At 44.7% G+C, this 15,981-nt stretch overlaps 1 protein-coding gene across 1 annotated transcript in view; it reads left to right on the top strand.

Moving 5' to 3' along the window:
* Positions 1–1,399: 1,399 nt before the first annotated feature.
* SLC1A2 (solute carrier family 1 member 2) overlaps positions 1,400–15,981 on the top strand; it is an 85,747-nt gene continuing 71,165 nt past the window's right edge. The window contains exon 1 of the mRNA XM_054276220.1: positions 1,400–1,858. Within this exon, the coding sequence (XP_054132195.1) occupies positions 1,842–1,858 (17 nt within the window). The 5' untranslated portion in view covers positions 1,400–1,841. The remainder of the gene's footprint in view (positions 1,859–15,981) is intronic.

Below are 15,981 nucleotides of genomic sequence, written 5' to 3'. Positions count from 1 at the left end.
GGAAACGGACATACTGAAATACAAGCTCTTTTCAGGCACCCTCAGTTACTCTCATAGAATTGCCCTTGTAAAAGATTTTTGTTGAAAGTCTACGTCCATGGTAAGATTACAAGAAAAAAAAAGTGTGTTTGATTAGGACTGGGGATTGCGTGATAGGCTGCATCCTGCCATTTTTTAAGGGCAAGTAACTGGAATTGGCTTGGTTGCAGGAAAAGCATCCTGGGGGAGTGGGAGTGGGGCGGAGGGTCAGGCAGGCTTTGCTCAGCTGTGCAATCCCTGCAGCCTCCCAGCTCCTTATCGTGTCAGGGGGCTTCCGCATGGCTGCTGGCTTTCCGTGCCACCTCCTCGGTGCAGAGGGAACGAGCTGGGGCAGAAATGTTTGTTCCCTGTGAAACGAGACATCAAGTTGGTCAGACTTGGATGGAGAGACAGCACCGAGGTTGGCGGGCAGAGCCCCAGCTGAGGGAAACGGGAGCGAAGGTGTGTGACAATGTGTGGGCGAGCGTTCTGTGCCCCAGCACCTGAGTGCGGGTATAGAACAGGACAGAAATTTCCTGCCCTACGCTGCAAAAGCGCCCTGGGCGACACCCGGGCCCGGGTCCGCCGGGCCGCAGCCACGCGCGGCGCCCCCGCGGCGGAGGAGCGGGGCGGGGCGGGGCGGCGCAGGTAGGGGCGCGGGGCGGGCCCGGCCGAGGCGTGCGGAGAGGCCGCAGCCACAGGCGGGACGGCGGCCGCTCCCCGGGGCTGTGTGGTGCGGGGCCGGGCCGGGCCGGGCCTGCGGGGCCGCCGGCGGCAGGTGGGGCGCGGGCGCCGCGCCGCGCCCACCTCCCGGCAGGGGGCAGCACCGCCCCGCGCCGCACCCTGCGCGTCCCTGCGGGAGGGGGCCTCGCTCCCGCGGCCCCTCGGTCCCGCCAGCGAGCCCCGGCCGTCCCGGTGGGACAGCACGGCGCGGACAGCGGCCGGTCGGGCCGGGCCTCCCGGGGGGCTACTGCCGCCTCGGCGCGGCGGGGCAGGTGCCGCGGCTGCGGGGGCGCAGCCCCTCGGCCGCGCTGTGGAACCCCGCGCCGGCCGAGCGCCGGCCCGCACGCCGGGGCACGTGCGGGTGTGCGGCGGCAGGCAGACACCCCGAGCGGGGCCGCGTGTGTGTGTGTGTCTGTGTCTGTGTGTCTGTGTGTCTGTGTGCGATCGCGCCTTCCCGCGGCTGCCGGCCGCTCCCCGGAGTCTCGAGCCTGCCCCGGGAGGCGGTGGCGGCCGCGGCGAGCAGGGCAGGTCGCGGTCGGCGGCGCCCGGCCCTCCCCCTGCGAGGGGCTCGCCGCCCCCCCCCGCTGCCAAGGAGCTGTTGGGGGGGATTTATAGGAGTAACAACGGCTCGTGATGTCAGCCCGTGCCTAAAATAGAGAGGGATTGACTGCAAATCCACGGCTCGAGGGCTAAACCTTCCAATCCAGCCTCAGCCAGCGCCGCGCCGATGTGAAGTCGCCCCCCAGCTCTCGCACACAGCCGCGCAGACACGCACACGCTCCCCGCGGCGAGGGGAGGGCGCCGGGGATCGCAGCCCAGGTGCCAGCGCCTCCTCGCCCCGCCGGCCACTGCTGGGCGGCCGCGGCGCAGCAGCGCCGGTCCCTGGGGCACCGAGAGCCTGCTCTGGGACGGCGGGGTGGGGGAGAGCCGAGGAACGGAGCTGCCGGATCCTCGCCCTGCGGAGCCCCCAGGATTACAAGGAATTGCGTGCTCCTTCCCAGACGTGAGCGAGGGTTATACCAAAGAACCAACCTCCTTCGCGCCCTGCTGTCCAAATTAATCCCTTGGACCCTTGAGAAGACAGGGGTTTTTTCGGAACCATGGCATCGACAGAAGGGTGAGGGGGACCATCTCTTGGGTGGGAGGAACGGGAGGATGGGGGAGATGCCCGGCATTGTTCTTTTGGTAACAGTTTCCTGTCATCTGCTTCATTGTTAATCCTTGCCCCTCGCCATTCCCTAACACAATAATTAGGGAGCGAGAGGAAACGAGAAGCAGACGATCCACATATAGAAGAGAGCGAGGGAAAAAATTTCAAATATGAGCCACTGAAAAGGTCTTGGGTTTCCTTCCCATCACTTCTTTATTTAACCCCTGGAGGGCAGATCAAGCTTAAACCACCTGCCTGTGAAAGAAGAGTACAAGTGAATGGTTCGCTCAGAAAGGAGAGGGAAGCTTCTTCCTAAATATAACAGTTATGTTAATAATAATAATAGTAATAATAATTATAATTTCAAAAATAATCGAAAACCTGTCCTCCCAGCCATCCCTTCAAAAGGCAACAAACAAATCCAACTTCTTGAGGAGTTGTGCAATTTTGCAGTTCTGTGCCAAATGCGTTAAAGTTCTAGCAAGAAAAATGCTGGGAAGGGCAAAGGGTTCTACAAGAGGCTTTAAAGAAAAGCAAACACATTTCAGCTCTGGTAGTGTCTCCTGGAAGGAAACCGTTGTCCCTGCCCATGCCCGGATTGCAGGAGTCGCCCACTTCATCGCTCTCTGATGAGCCAGGGGGCTTGTTCAGTTTACAGACTTGCTGATTGTAGGAAAGAAAAGAAAATATTTCATTGATCTCTGCTTGCCCTCTTATAACACTACCTAGCATTAGACTGCGTTTAGTGTCAGCCTCCCCTTTATCCCTGGATGTTGTCATGTTGTATCAGCATGATCTGCTCAAGATAGGACTCTCTAAGGACAGAGTGCAAAAGGAAGCTCTGTTTATATTGCCTTTGTGTCTCTCAGGCTAAAAGACTTGCTGAGCTGATTTAAATAACCCAACACATGTCTGGGAGGGTGTGCACACAAATGTCCCATTACCTGGTAAGAAGAAGAAGCTGGCTGGCTGTGCAGCGGCCCCAAGCAGTTGGCTTGGGAGGAATGGAAGCTTAGAAAGTGTTGGTTTGGGTTGCTTTGGGAAAAAGAACAATCCCCAGTCTAACAGAGGACAAATATGTGAGGCTCTTTGACTTTTCACAGGACTGTGAGAGAAGTCATTAATTTATCATTTGCTATTACCTTACCTTTGCAGGGAATTTCTGCACTGAGTTTGTACGGTTTTGTTTTGGTGGCAGTGCAGCAGTTTAATCTGCCCTATGTAGCATTTCCTCTATTTAACTAGATGCTGTCAACAAATGATCGGAGCCATGAAGAAGAAGCTCAGAGGTGGAAGGACCAGCCTAGAGTTGCAGCTCTTTACCTTCTGTACCCTTGGACTACCCCAACTATCACTCTCCTCTGGATGGTGCAGTCATCTGCTGTTTGTATTCCCACATGAGGTGGCTGTAGAGGTCTGTGCTTGTTTTGGACCAGTGGTGGAAGGTGGGATCAATTGTACAGGAGTTTAATAAGAGGTGTTAGGGAGATCTGTCAACTTTGGATGAAAGGAGGTTTTAAATTAGTCTAGAAAGAGAAGGAGGTGCTTTTGAAAGAATTAGACTGAACAGGCGGGCTACAAAAGATCAGAGTGCCGAAACCAGAAAGGCTTCTGTAGACGTGTGCTTTTGTTTTTCTTATGAAACAGAGCTAAATTGTCAGGGTGAGAAAAGAAACTAAAAGTTTAGGCCTTGTTTTCAAACCTTGTAGGAAATTTACCTAGACTAAGACAAACTGAAATTGTTGTTTGGTATGATTCAGTTAGCGGTCTGTGACAGCTGAAGGAGGTGTGGAAAAAGAAGTTGAGTAGGAAGCGTTTCAATTGTCAATCCATGTTTACCAGTAAGAACCTCTTCCAAAACTGCATTCTCGTCTTTCTCCTCCCTCAAGTGAAAAGCTGAGGGTAGAGATTAGCTTTCACTCTGGCGTAAAGGTCAGCAAACTGAGGCACCAAAAGGATCATCAGGGAGAGGGAATATTGACTGGACCTTGTTCAAGAAATGCTTTCCACCAGCACTGGCACAATGTGAGAATGGTGGCAGAAACACTGCTCTGCTTGCAGCAATGGGAACTATCTCAGGCACACACGGGTACATGGAAAAGGACCTACTGGAGATGGAAACAAAGGGATACACTCCATATTTACACCTAGTCACTCTGGGGATGTTCAGCTAGATATGTTAGTTGAGATCAGAAGTATATAAAGGTTTTATTTTGAGGTGTTAAAACTGCTCCAACTACAACAGTTTTTGTAGTGGCTTATTACTCTTCTCACAGGGAAGCCTATGTAAAATCTTCAAAGTGAGGATGTCAGGTGTGTGACAGATGTTTAATGAACAACAAAAGGCCCTGATATATAACAGAGGAAGGTAAATTCATGCTCCATTGTTAAGAGTTAGCCGTTACTTGCAGACAGGATTTGGTAGGAAAGACTTCTTTGCCTGTTCCTTTTCAGTCATTCTTTTCTTTATCTTTCAATATCTTATTTGGTTAAGCTCATCCATGTATGGAAATTTGCTGCACAAATCTTTCTGTTCCAAGATGATAGTCAGCAAAGGGAAACTTCAATTGGAAGAAAATGGGAAAGGAAATGTTCAACAACATAGCAAAATCAGACCCATGTGCCCTCTGGGTTTACCTTACTGTAGTTCCAGCTGGTGGGGTTTTGGTTTACGCTGTCTGTATATTGCAGGTTTAGTCTTTCTTTCACAAAATCTCCTGATACAGATCTCATTACTAAGAAGGATTTTTGGTGTTTAGCTGGTGCTGAAAATGGAAAATATCCTGTTCAAGGAGGAAGGGCTAGCACCAAGTATGGATACAGTTCAAGGTTTCTTGTTTTTATGTTCTGTTTAAACGTCCTCTGCTGGCCGTGACTGCAGGTGGGATGCTGCTGCGAGACCTGGCCTCCTGATCTGTGCTGGCATTGCCTTTCACAAGTGCTTAGTGTGGTACCAAGATCCCAGGCCATGGGTCCACACCCACAAACTGTGGTGTCTGGTGCAGGGCTCAGTACGTGGTGGGTTGATCTATGGGGATTTACCAAAGCAGAGCATTTCAGCATTTCCTTTGCTTTTACAGGGTCTGGATCGGACCTAAAGGTTACATGACATTGACTCTGATCAGTTGATGCCCATGCTTGCTTTCAGACCTCTGAGCAAACTCCTTGCTTCACATGGTTTTATTATGGCTCTTATCTCTTTAGTCTTACTAAAGGAAAAGAATAAAGTACCTTGCTACTGTTTTGCTGGTTGTTTATTTGTCAAAAAAACATCTTTCAGAGTGCTGATTTATATACTCTAAAAATCTAGAGATATGTTTGCATTTTGTATGCCTCTGAAGAGCAGGAGTTTCAGGTGTGCAGCTTGGATTAGGGTCTGCTCCTTCAGGAATATAGCCACTAGGAGACACTATCACTGCATCGATAGAAGAGCATAAACAGAGGCAGAGCAGGTGTGTGAGCGGGGAGCTCAGCCCTCTGTGTGCAGGTCAGCCTCAGGGCAGCCCTGTGCCCCTGGCTGGGCAGCCCTCTCCCAGTCCATGGGCATGGTCAGGGAGTCAGTGTGGGCCAGTGGCCGTTCCCAGTGGGCACTTTGAGTGTGATCACCATGTTTTGCAGAGGTTTATAAGCCTGATGTGGGCTCTCCCACTTCCATTGGTCTCAGTTCTGAAGAGTGGTCCCAGGCAAGGTTTATGAAAAGCACAGAGATGGCACCTGTTCAGATTTGTGGTGCACAGTCAACAGGCATGTCTGTGTGTGTATGCACCCTGCTAACAAAATAGATCAGTGAAGTGGAAGAGTTTGAAACATTACTGTGTTTGAATAGACAGAAGTCTGGGTAATTGCTTAGTGTTGTGGTTTGAGTAGTGAAATAGTGCTTCTCAGTTCTACATACACAATATCAATGGTGTTTGTGTAATATGAAATGGCACAAATGCAGTGCTCCTGTTCTGTTCACGCTAGCAGATAAACTGCATGGCAGGGCAGAGATCCCCACCATGGTATTTGACTCTGTCAGTATCTTACTTAGAAGGAAACAAACAAACAAAAATTCTCATCTGAGGTCCATTCCTCCTCTCCAAACTTGGTCGTTTCCTCATTCATCTGTAGATATTCCTATCTTCATTACAAGTTGCACTGTCTCTGATACTGCAGTTCCACTTTCAGGAGTACTGTTTGTCTGTGCTACCAGATAACCCAACAATAAAAGTTTGGTCCAGACCAGAGAGCATATGATCTGATTTTTCCAAAATTAGCTACAGCTGTGGAAGCCACATAGATTTTTTACTAGCTGTAGGTGGATGGTTATTAGTCAAACTAAGTTAACACAGGAGGCACAAATAATAAATACCTTACTGCTATAAAGCTCTGTGAATACAAGTTAACCTGCCAAAAATTTTTGAACACATTTGAACATTAAGAATTCATTCACTACACAGGATTATTTTTTTAGTCATGCAGCTGTGATGGTTTTGGATCTTGTAGCAGGAGTCATAAGCCATTTGCTGCATTGTCAAGACAAAGCTTGAAAGGGAGATTGCCAGCATGTATTATGCACCTAGCCTGGAGACAACATGACACACCTAGGTGAGTCAGGAAAACTAACTTGGCATTTCATCATAGGGTTCAGGCACCTACATAGGAGAGTGGGTTTTCAGGATCTGCCACAATATATACAACAAGCACACCCACACATTTCTTGTCATCTGAGTTCTTATTCTGTAATTTACCCACAAAATTTCTCTAAAGGGAAACTTGAGGAATTCTTCTGGCACAAGTGTTTAGATACTTCAGAGGATGAAGTCTTCCAAGTGCTCTCACTGTTATTTTTACACAGGATTTGATGAGCACCAGCATAGGATGGAGATGTTTTACCCTATGCTCTTTCTCAGACATTTTGTGGGACAGATGGAGTGAATGTAGCTTGGTAATTAGTCACATCAGCTGTGGCTCTGACCTCATTTCACTGTTGTCAATTGCAAATCTTTCATCAATTTCAGTAAAAGACAATTAGGCTTTGCAGAAGATAACTCGTGATCCTTAAATGACACAATAGTTCTCATGGCCCCAACCTTCAGTCTTGTCTTGAGATACCCTTTCAAAAAGAAGTTATCACCTAGACAGCAACTCCATTTTTATACATATTCAGTTCATTTTATAGACACACAGGGGTTAATATGTTTCCTATAAAATCTACAGGTGCTTATTTATTTTGAACTTCTTGGAAACAGCAGGTTATAGTATTGGATTAGATATATGAAGGGAGATTGTGCTGTCTTAAAAAAATAACTTAAGTGCTCAAAAGCCTTATCTTACCATAGGTTTCTGTGAGATAAATGTATGTGATAAATGTATGTATGTGTGTATATATGTATATGTACAGCCTTCTCCATGGATGTATGTGTAGATGTTAGTATACAATGCACTAAGAAGTCAGCAAACAAAGCAGTACTGTATTGCTGTACTAGCAAATTATAGCATTTCATTTTCTTTCCTTCATTTTCCTGTTTCCCCTTGATCTAAAGGCTGCCCCAATGAAGACTGCTAAAAACTGTAAATTTGTGTGCAGTGTTTAAAGGGTCACAGTTTTTCAGTTTAAGAAGAGTAACATTAAAGCTCTGTCCTCTTTCAGAGTCAGTGTGGTTGGCATGTGGGTTCCTTAGTGGTGTAGGTGACAGAGGGAATGCTGGGACTCGGTGTGGACGTGGATCCCACACTAACAAGAGCCTCAGTGTTGGGTTATCTCCATTCCAAAGCAGTCTGTGCATGTGAGGGGTGTGGGGTGAGGGTGCAGTGCTAACGAGTGACCCTTCATCTTCAGTACCTTCTCGTGTAATACCTTTCCATTTTCTGTGGGATTTAATTCCCTTTGCCAGCAGAATGTGTTATAATGCCTGCTATTTAGAGCAGTTAATTGTATGATTTCTTGAAAACACTGGCTGGATCTGTCAAATCCGTCATTTCTGTAATTGTCCATCCACTAATGAAACTCCTCTTTTGCCAACTCACTACAATGTTTCACACAGTTTTAGCCTCCAGGTCATTACTCTAAAATGTTATTACCAGAGGCATACAAGCAATACAAATAAGCGTGCTTTTATATATTTAATCCTACTTTGGTATTAATTTTAAGGCTCTCAGTGTGTTTGAAGTTTTAAGACAATTAACTACAATACATTTCAGTCCTTAGGAAGGAAAACAGACTAAGTTCAAAGCTCATCATATTTTCTGACTTTTATCTTCAACATCTTTGATTGTATGTAAGCAATTCCAAATTTGGGATTTTTACAAGGAAGAACTAAAAAAGGACCAGGGCATAAAAGAATTAAGGAATATTCCTGCTAATTACAAGCATCTTTAGGAGACTAGTGTGGAATTCAAGAAAATGCAGTACTTCAGGTTCATTGCTGTGTCTGAGAAATCTAATTTGTTGAAGTGTTTAAAGAAAAGATGATAGAATGAGATTTTAAAAACTAAAATAATTTTAATTTTTACTTTCAAAAATAAATTTTTAGTGTCATCTTCAGTTAAGAACACTAAAATGGTGGGCCCTCCAATATAAAGGAAAATATTTCACTGTGTATTAAGGAAATGTTTTGAGTAGACTAGGACAGTATTTGTCTTTTTTGTGTTTTTCAAGGTGTCAACAATCTCCTCTTAGAGATTTGCAGAGAGCAATAAAGTCCTCCCTCATCCTCCTTTTCTGCAGGCTGCATAAAAAGGCATATCTGATTCTGTCTTCAGCTGGTTCAGCGGTGTTGCTTCCAAAATTTCCTCAGTTTTGAGGGTTTTTTTTCAATCTCACACCCTGCAAGTATATTTTGCAGTGTTGATTTTCACAACTGCAGTTTTGCAGCATTGGTTTTGAGTACTGGTAATGATGCTGAGGCATAGAGGCTGCCTGCCTCAATGTTCAGTGAGCAGGATGCTACTGCCACTCCCAAAGTCAAAGTCCTTGAGCCCCATCCATGAATTGAGCTTTTTCTTATTCTCTGATAGCTCATTATCAACTGCATCCCTAATAAGAGGATAATGGATAGCACCTCTGAAGTAGGTATTTTGGGGCAATCTTAAATTTAATTTATCATCCCTTTGGCGGATTAAGAATAGTCAAAGATGCATCCAAGTGTAAAATCTGTGTGAGTGAGAAAATGGTCGGTTTGGTACTAGAACACATACAAAGAATTCACACAATGCATTCAAACTGGTACTTATCAAAAGTGTAAATGCATTAATTTATCCCAGGGAAAACAGGTAAATGGGTCTAAGGTTGCATCACCTGCTAGTTCACATCTCTGTGTGATTCAAGTTAGTCTCACTTAGCCCTACTGCCAAATTTGTGCTTCACATGTGGGAATGACTGCACTTCTGATTGACTGGTGGCCTCCTCAAGCCATGCCATGTGGTTTCCAGATGGTAGACTTCATCTCCCTTGAGGCAGGAAGCCCGGGTGTCTGCCTTTCCAACTGTTTGTTGTACTTTCTGTACTGTCATTTACCCAGCAGCCGAGTGAAGTTTGGATCTTGGGGATTTGCTCTCTTGCAGGGACAATGACAGAGATCACTGCTAAACAAGTCACATGCACTGCTAAGCCTCTGACACTGCTCATCATTCACAAAGGTTGTCTGGAAGGTGCAGGGAACAAACCTGCTCGTTCCTACTCCTTTGGACAGGCATGTCAGATGCAGCACCCTCTTACAGGGATTGACAAACACTTCTGGTACAAACTCTTCCGGTACATGTTTCCAGTATGGAGGAGCAACGTGACCAGGGACCAATTTAGATCCTGAAAGTGTTGTAACTGTATTAGTCTGGTATTGTATCCAAGATAATGACAGCCTCTAAGTCCAGCTAATTATCTTGAGTGCAGGAGAGCACTAGCATGGATCTGCCAGGCTAGCACACAGGCAGACACAGGTACCCTTTGTATCCCAGGTTCAGCCCACACAGAGTCTCAAACCTGTTTCTTAAGGCAAGGACAAAAATGATCAGCATTATTTATGCATACAAAATTAGGGCCAGAATTTGTGGGTTTTACAAACCACCAACTGTCTGGAACCATGGCTTCCTTAATTGAAAAAGTGACAACATGTACGTAATGTGTAGCTGGAGATATGAGAGTGGACTAGAGGCTCTTCAGAGGTCCCTTCCAACTTTAGCTGTTCTGAGATTCTGTGCATGACAAATACACAGTATACAGCCATTTCCATGTAGTATATTCATATCCTAGTTCTTGGCCATGGCTGTGATGCCCTGTACTGCTGGCACACCATCCTGTAATATGCTGATCCATGTACTGATTTTTCATGAGATTGGATTCAGGCTGTGTATACATGAGTAATAATCCAACCCAACAGAGACAGCTGGACCTGCTAAGTCCACACGGTGCTGGTTACTTAGGTGTGCTTCTAGAGAGCATTGCTGGTGTAGCCTAATCCAAATGTAATTCAGCTCCTTAACATGAACCAGAGCACAGCAGGTGGGCATCTTCAGGAAGTTCACTCCAGAAGCTCACTTTGGACTAAATTGCTATTATAAGTTTACCCTCAGCTGGTCACTGATACACCTCAGGTAAGTGTTCCCTGGTGGGCAGGTGTTCCTGGCAGGCTCTCCTCATCTTCTGGCTGCTGATGTGCATGCTGGCAGCACGGCTCCTTCTGCAGCCACAAGCTGAGGTGCTGCTGTGGCCTTTGAGTCTGTGTAGACTTGCCTGTGTAAGTCACTAATGAGCAGCACAGACTGCTGCAGGACACAGCATGCCTGGAGGTAAACCATGGTCTCCAATCACACAGAATGTGGACGCTTCTGTTGCAAATTCATGCCAAGTGTGCAGAGGGTTCTGGGCCACGTTCGATGGCAGAGGCAGCATCTCAAGTATATATGGTTTAGTACGCTTCCTTTGAGGCAGAAAACTCTCTCATTAATTAAGCATCTGGTCCTTATCTGTGTAAGACCTACTTTTGCTGTGGTAACTGAGAAAAGATTTGTCTCAAAAAGCGCACGTGTATAGAAACACATGTCATCCACATACATGCATGCATATGGGAATTAATTAACACCTGGTTGCTATTTATATCCCAGAATTTAGGTCAGGTAGTGGAAAACAGATCAGAATCGCTCACCTGACATTTTAGGAGGACTTAGAACAGGCATTTTGCAGTGTCCCATGCTGGAAACTGTTAGGAAGTACTATATCTATTGACATAAATAATGCCAAAGGAACCTTCACAGTAGGGGAAAAAACACACAAAACATGTCTCACTGTAATACCAAAGCACTTTAGTAAGAAGCCTTCTGCTGCTTTCAGGATTAGCTGTTTCTTTTCTTCTTGCTTTTGTTCTTGACCCATTGCAGGCATCTGTTCCCTGGTGGTCTGCTGAAGGGGGTTCCCAGTAACCCTTTCCAAGGGGAACCTGCGGAGGACCTTCTGAAAGATACAGTAATGGGCTCAACACTTAGGGCAGAAGGGCCTCACAGCAGTCACCGTTTCTTCAAGTGAGTTGCTGGAGTGCCTTGAGGGGGACATTCTTGTCACCTTTTCTGGTAACGGGTTTGTGTCACACGGTGGCACCCTTGCAAACCAAATAAAGCTTGAACTCCCACTGCAGCCTCTCTCAGGGAGGTCTAGGGCGTCCTCATTCTTACTCGATAACTGAGGCTTCGGTGTCTTTTGAATGTTGCTACCCTAATTGTGTCTGGCTTGAAATCAGTGAATGGGTGGAAAGACTTACTGGGCAGCAGGAAACAATAAACCCACAGGGACAGTGTGGTTGTGTAAGCCTCATTTTTTTTTTTGGCAGCCTGGCAGTAGACACAAGATCATAGTGCAAAGGGGAAAATCCCAATATGTTGGTTGGTATTTATGGTGATTAATTTTGCCAGGACACTTCTTTTTTTCCTCAATAATATTTAGTAATGATGGTGTTACTATCAGTTGCAGTTAAGGATTTAGTGAAACATAAACCAAAAACATATGCAGCTAAATTTGCACTGAAGGAATCCCATTCTGGCCACCTGGATTCTGAACAGAATACTTAGATGAAAGTATTGTGTTACCAAGTGCTCTTAAATACTTCCACCATTTTGCCTTACCTACCTTCCAAAGCAGGTACATTGTTTAGGTTTCAATTTTGCAGTTGTGTGTGTTTTGGAATCCTCTGCATCGTAGGATATCAATCCACTTGAGCCTTTTGTCATTGTGCTGACAGTGTCCGAAAGCCTGGGCTGGAGATCAGAGCCCAGCTGTGTGGTGTTATTTACGTTTACAGTGGAATGACAGGTAGTTGTCTGCTTTGGACAATTACACTTTCTTACAGAGCTCCAGCAAGGTGCTGCAGCGAAGGTGTGGCAGTGTTTATCACCAAACCCTCTTTGTGTGGTGCATTTTTGCAGCTAAAAAAAGAGACAGCCTCAGTTGTTATGGGCCTTTGATGTAGCGGCCATGGTGATGGCAAGGAGTAAGGTGGAGTCTGAAACCAACTCAATTTGTAGGCATCATTTATTCACTAACCTACAGATAAATGTTTCTAATTGAAAATATCAGTGGTTAGTTAATTTGTATGTATTGTCCAAGTCAGGATCAGATAATGCATTTTATGTCTTGTTTAGTAAAGATGTAGTCTTAGAAAAGCTCAAATGCCTGTGTCTTTATTTCTGTTCAGTTTAAACTTGTTCCCAAAATACCCCGTGAAGCCAGCATCAGTAGCCCCTAACAATAAAACCACAAAAATCAATAGTACTTAATTTGTGAAGTTTTCCCATGTGTCTGGATCACTCAGTCTGGGTTTGCCCTTTGTTTTGATAAGTATAAATGATTTTCTGCTGTATGTCATGCTATTTGACCTGCATATAAAACTTGTTCATTGCTTAGACTTCCTTGACAAATTGATGGAATGACATTGTAGGATTGATACAATGAACTTGCGTGTTAAGTGACAGTTTAATTCCACTGGGTGGTAACAGTTCATAATATTTCTATTCAGGCTCTGCATTGAAGGTACAGAATCACTGTGATGCCTGAATCAGTGTAAGAGCTGACATAGCCCTCCTCCTCGTGCAAATACAGGAGGATTTAAGCAGTCAGCAGATGTCTGAGATTGCCAGGCTGCTTCTGACAGCCATAGCCTGCTGAGTGCTGGAGATGATGAGAAGAAATAGAGCTCTCACATCAAAGCCTCTGGCTTTACTTCTGCAAAGGGAGCACTAAACACTGTCACTTGGAAGCTGGTCAGTGCTGATAAAAGGACCCTGCCAGAACAGGGCATGGATTGGACAGACCCATCAAACATCAAACTGAAGCTGCAGAAGCAGCACTTGGTGCCTGGAGGTCAGGTCAGATGTGGCTGCAAGGCTGTGAACTGAAAAGAGTGGCACAAATTAATTACCATCTTTTACCTGTGTGTTAATGCCTCATAATTACCCTGGGTTGCTCACTGACCATACACCATTCTGTAAGTGTTTCATGATTTTGGGTACCATGAGGACATCACAATAACTGCCATATGCTGTTTCTTCATTATTTCCAAGGAGGAGGGAAAGGAAAGAGAAGGAGGATTTTAACTTCTAGCCAGTTACCCTCTATTTATACTCCATGCCATCAAGAAAAATGATAGTTTGGTCAACCTCCCTTCTCATCCATGATATATCAAGAATGGCTACATAGAGGTGTTATTGTTCCAGTCTGTTTATTAGACTAGTATGCCTAAGGTGTGCCTCTTTGTGGCTAAAATGACATGTACAGGAAGAACAAATTTCCAAAATTTGTCTTTATAGATGGAGAGTTAACATGTAAAGTTTTCTCCCTGTAACACCAGAATCTGCAGGTGTGGATAGGAAAATTTTCCTGTCACCATGGCCAGTCAGGCAATGCAAAACTCTCTGTTTCCCATATTTTCCATCACAGATGATGTTGGTTATGCCTTTGCTCTGCTTGACTAGAGCAAATGGAGACCAGATGAGGGGCTCAGCTTACCTCTTTGTGTGGACTTACAGTGGTTTCCCTCCTCTTACAAAAATATCATGTTGTCTTCACATTTGTTGAATTGATTGGGAAAGCTTAGATTCTCCTTTTGCTTTCTCTCAGTTTGTTTTTTTCAAGGTGAAGCTTAAATTATCTGTAAAACTGCCAATTATGATTCATTTTTAGAGACAGACTGCCTTTCTCAGAACTGCTGTTTGTAAGCACTCTTCTGAACTGATGGGTTAATTAAGAGTGGCTGATTTGTAAATCTAGGCTTTTAGACATCAAGGGCACATACCTGAAAGATAGATAGGACATTTACCAGTGATGGGAAATAAGCTAGTGCCAAATGTACATCAAAATCTGGAATGGAAAGATCTCTATTGGCAGGTGATCAGGTTATTGCATTTTGCTAATCTCCATCACTGTTTGTTTTGTGGACTATTACAAAAGAGTGCCCAGGAACAGGAAAGTCAAAACCCATCTGAAGCTTGTTGTTCCTTTAACAGTTTCCTGGAATAAAGTGTCATGTTTCAACGTAGACTGTCTTTCTAATGACTTACACTCACGCCATAACTTTAGATTCTGTCTAGCAGGACAGAGTAGCAGGAGACAGAAAAGTTATTATATCAGTTGATAGCAAGATCACACCCTAGAAAAATATTTTTTGCATTACAAAGAGTGAAAGAACAGAATAGTGTGTTTTCTTGAAATTGGCCATAAACAATTATTGTGAATGGTCTTTCTTACAATCTTCTTGTAAAGATGCGTACTAGACACATACTAAAAGAAACACATTCAGGCATGAAGTCACTGCTACATCCCAAGTGGTAATCTGCCACTAAATTGTCAGGTGTTATGTCTCCAGGACATAACTGAAAAACATGGCATAGTTGTAAATTGTCCCATTTGATGTGCTGCAAAATTCCCATTGAAGTGAGGAGGGCCTAACTATCATTTGGTTTGTATGTCTGGGTATACTGACCTCAAAACACTTTTCTTAAGATTTTATTGTCAAATTCTCTTCATCATGGTCCAAGTTCAATGTAAAAGAAGTATTTGGGCTCTGTGGAAGTCATCTTCACAGTCCCATCCCTGTATAAATTAGAATATTCTAGCATGTGTTTTAATTTTCAAAACTTTGTTTATAATGGCTAATGAGTGTACTAGACATCCTTATCTTGTATTTCCTCCTCAGCATTTCCTTTGTCCAGAATTTGGAGAAGGTGGTAGAGGAGTGGCTGAGCTATATCTTTATCTTTCTGTCTTCTTAGATGAGTATCCTTCTGTTCAAAAATTACATTTGTAATTCCTCAAGAAATACTCAGATTATGTATGTGGAACTGAAAAGACTCCAGATTTTAGCCTTAAATCCAGTACTGTCATAAAATCTCTCATTCACATACAGAGTGGAAGTTTTGTTCACCTTGTTTAGTGCCTGTATGGACAGAGCTTCTTCTGAAGACCCTCCCTGCTCTGCACTCCTTGGTGGTTCTTGGCAGGCTCACAACCAGACTGTCTCCTGTGAGTGTGTGTTCTCAGTGACTGTGAGAGCAAACACCCACACTCACATGCACATCACTGTTCACATGCAGTGTCCCGCAAGTTTGCACACACATTTTAGCACCCCTTAGACCTGAAAATTTTTCAGTCTCAATTTTTTGAACTGATCAAGTAGTGACCCCTGACAAAAGTTACAGTAGGATTTAACAGTGCTGGCCACCCGCTCTCTTCTGTTTACACTATAAGCTTCTATGTCATATTTTTTTCAGACTATTGGCAATAGTTAGTCACCTAAATTAGAATCAGACTCAATAGTTGCTAGAACTAATTCATTATACAAGTGTCAGGTTTGAATTGGAAAGACAGTGAGGAAAAGGTGCATTCTAGGATTTTTGCAGTGCTGAACAAATCCTTCTTTCAATAGATGTAAGGTAGGTATTCTGCCTCTTGGTTACTTTTTAGATCTTAACACTTTGCAACAGCAAATAAAAGTTAATTACAAAGGAATGTGAGCAAGGTGGTGCACATTTAATTGCACCTCTCTTGGCCAGCTTTGCATCGCTTATTTGGCTTTGCCAGTACAGATTGCTCTGGCTATTTGCCCTTGTTCTGGCAATCGGTTCTCATC

Source organism: Melozone crissalis, unplaced genomic scaffold (genome assembly GCF_028551555.1).
Source record: "Melozone crissalis strain CALT ecotype California unplaced genomic scaffold, PUWL_Pcris_2 ptg000018l_1, whole genome shotgun sequence".
NCBI classification, from domain to species: domain Eukaryota; kingdom Metazoa; phylum Chordata; class Aves; order Passeriformes; family Passerellidae; genus Melozone; species Melozone crissalis.
The sequence above is the reverse complement of the archived record's forward strand: the minus strand, read 5'-3'. Positions and strand labels throughout refer to the sequence as shown.